Below are 2,699 nucleotides of genomic sequence, written 5' to 3'. Positions count from 1 at the left end.
TCCGGGGCAGACAGGGCATAAAATGTCAGCTTCTCCATGTTGGTCTTCACCAGCCCATCCTGAAAGAGAGCAGCGCAGGGGGTCACAGCCTCACACCCAGACCCAGCAAACATCAGGAGCATCCCTGCAGCAAACCCTGGCAGCGATGCCAGAGGTCTGGAGCATGCCAGTCCCGTCTCAGCACTTCCCCACACCTTGTACACCAGGGAAGGCAAATGAGGATTGCATTTAGCCTCAGTTGAGGGCTCTCTGATGCACCACAGCCAGAGGTGACCCCAGTGCAAGTCTCCATCGAGCACCCCACACTGTAAATACAACGAGAACCGTTTGCCAGCCCCTAGCAATGCCCCAGCACCAAGGGGCAGACAGGGACATCAACACCTCCAGGCTGCTGAGGCCAAACAACACAAGTGTGCCGAGCTGCCAGCCCCAAACCCCCACAGCATGCAAAACTGCGGTGCTTCCTCCTCTCCGCATGGCTCGGCAGCAGCCTCCTCTCTTGTTCAGCTTTGCTGCCACTGCCATGACAAAACAGGCGCTCACCACCTCCCCGGGGAATCCCAGCCCCGCTACCCCCAGCCGGGAGCTCCTCTTCCACTGCCTTCGCCTCTTGGCTATGAAAAGGAGACAAAGAGGGCAGATTTGGGATGCTCCAGGCGCAGCTGGCAGGGCATCCCCCATCTCCAATTCGGCAAGGCACCAAGCAGGGCACCAGCTTCCCCGCATCCTGGAAGCATAAGCAGCTTTTGAGCTCGAAAGCCTGGCTGAGGCCCCAAGAGACCCACACTCTTAGAAGCTGCTTTCCTTATCCTGCAAAGAGAAGGCCGTACGCCTTCAGGTCCGTCCCCCATCCTCCCATCCACCCGTCCTTGGATGGTGCATCTGCCCGGCACCTTTGGGAAAGGAAGCCTGTCCCTCCGGGCCGATGTGGCTGGAGGAGCTGCTTCCGTATTTCTGCTCACAGATAGGATTTAAAGGAAAATCCAACCCTCCAGGCACGGTCTTATGGAGTCAAAGCATAGCCTGCCTCCCAGGAGCTGTTTCTGGGTGGGTCACACCGCGTCCCTGCAACCCGAGCACCGGAGCTTGGGCGCGTGAAGCAGCGCCTCGTTTACCTCTGGGTCCTCAGGGAAGATGTTGTCGACAAGCCTTTTGTAGCGGGGACGCAGGGCGCCACAGCAGCCGCACACACCTGGAAAAGAGGAGACAGAGCCTGTCAGCAGGGACAAAATCCTCAGCTCCAGGGCAAACCCCCGTGCGGCGGTGCCTTTGGTGGAAAACATATCCTCGGATTCAGTAGGGAAGCCCGGGAAGAGGACAGGGCACCAAGCTGACGACATCCCAGAGTTTTGCAGCCAGAAAAAAAAAAGGGAAGAAAACTGCAGCTGAGAGGCAGGGAATTGGCTGGTGACCAGCATCATTTGACGTAGGACTGCAGGGTTATCTGCTTTTCTCACCCAAGAAAGCAGCCCCCAGAGACCAAGATGTCCGAAGTTCCCCTAAATCTGCGCGCCTCTATTTCGCAAGATCCTCTTTCGCAGGTCCTCAGACCAAGAGCTCTTTCCTCCAACCACTCACCCGAGGACGCACTACTCACGCCCTGCCCCACGCTCCCCACGGAGCCAGCAGCGATAAAGAGAGCACAGGCTGCTGGAGACAGCGAGACAGAAAAAGAAGAGAGAGCACCTTATGAAGGCTATGAAAGGAAAATGCCTTTTCCTGTTTGCAGCTCCAAAGCTGAGCTGTTGAGAACCACCAAACACCTTCGATTGCCCCCCTACCTTTGGGCTGCCGGACCGCGGTCCCTCTCCCCCGAGGGGGGCACCAAGGGGCACCAAGTGACCTGTGTTTCGGCAGGACGGCGACACAACCATGCCCAGCCCCTCTTTTTGAGGGGTCTCAGACATGGCAGCAGCTTGTCCCTGATGCACAAGCCGTGCCCCACGCAGCCTCTCCGAGGGCCAAAACTGCTCGCAGCAGCAACTCCGCGGGCCAGCGAACAGCGGGCATCAGCCTCCTCCCAACTCAGAGCAAAGCAATTAGCCCCAGCCGCCAAATATCCCAAACACGGCTGCGATCCCCTGCTCCGCTTTCGGGGAGCTGCCGAGGGAGGAAGGGACCGTTTGCAACCTGGATATTTCTCCCTGTGCCATATCTTGTTTCTCAGGGCCGCAGCGCACCCTCCGCAGCAGCCAGGGATCCCCCCGTCTTCGGCTCGGGGACGGCCGGCGGTCCAGGCGGGCTCTCGAGCATCCATCGGCCTTCCACACGCACCAGAGAGTTCAGCATCCGTGGGCACCGCCACCTCGATACATCCCCCTGCGTAAAGCTGTACCAGCACTGCCCTGCCTCCCGGCCGCAGATGAATATCTGCAGAGTTTGTTTATTTAAAAAAGGGAGGGGGGAAGAAAAAAAAGAGAAGGGAAAAAAAAAAAAAAAGAGATTGCTGAACACGCTACCCTCCCCAGCGCCGCTCCGAGGGCTTTGCACACCAGGATCCCCCTGCTCCAGCACAATGCATTTTTTCCCCGGGACCTGGCGTTACTCGGATGCTGCACCCCGCAGAGGAGACTGGTGTCAGCCACCCCAAAGCACCGGCCTTTGCAAGCCCGGGGAAGCGTGAGTAATTCGGGGCTGCTTTTTGGCAACTGCCGCCAAGAAGCAGAAGCTGGGGGGGGGACAAAGGCTGCGCCGGCGGG

At 58.8% G+C, this 2,699-nt stretch overlaps 1 protein-coding gene across 1 annotated transcript in view; it reads right to left on the bottom strand.

Moving 5' to 3' along the window:
• EFR3B (EFR3 homolog B (S. cerevisiae)) overlaps positions 1-2,289 on the bottom strand; it is a 27,362-nt gene extending 25,073 nt beyond the window's left edge. Inside the window, 3 exon segments of the mRNA XM_009319768.1 lie at positions 9-59; positions 1,116-1,192; positions 2,181-2,289. Coding sequence (XP_009318043.1) covers positions 9-59; positions 1,116-1,192; positions 2,181-2,289 — 237 coding nt within the window.
• Positions 2,290-2,699: the final 410 nt, after the last annotated feature.

Source organism: Pygoscelis adeliae, unplaced genomic scaffold (genome assembly GCF_000699105.1).
Source record: "Pygoscelis adeliae isolate BGI_AS28 unplaced genomic scaffold, ASM69910v1 Scaffold121, whole genome shotgun sequence".
NCBI lineage: Eukaryota > Metazoa > Chordata > Aves > Sphenisciformes > Spheniscidae > Pygoscelis > Pygoscelis adeliae.
The sequence above is the reverse complement of the archived record's forward strand: the minus strand, read 5'-3'. Positions and strand labels throughout refer to the sequence as shown.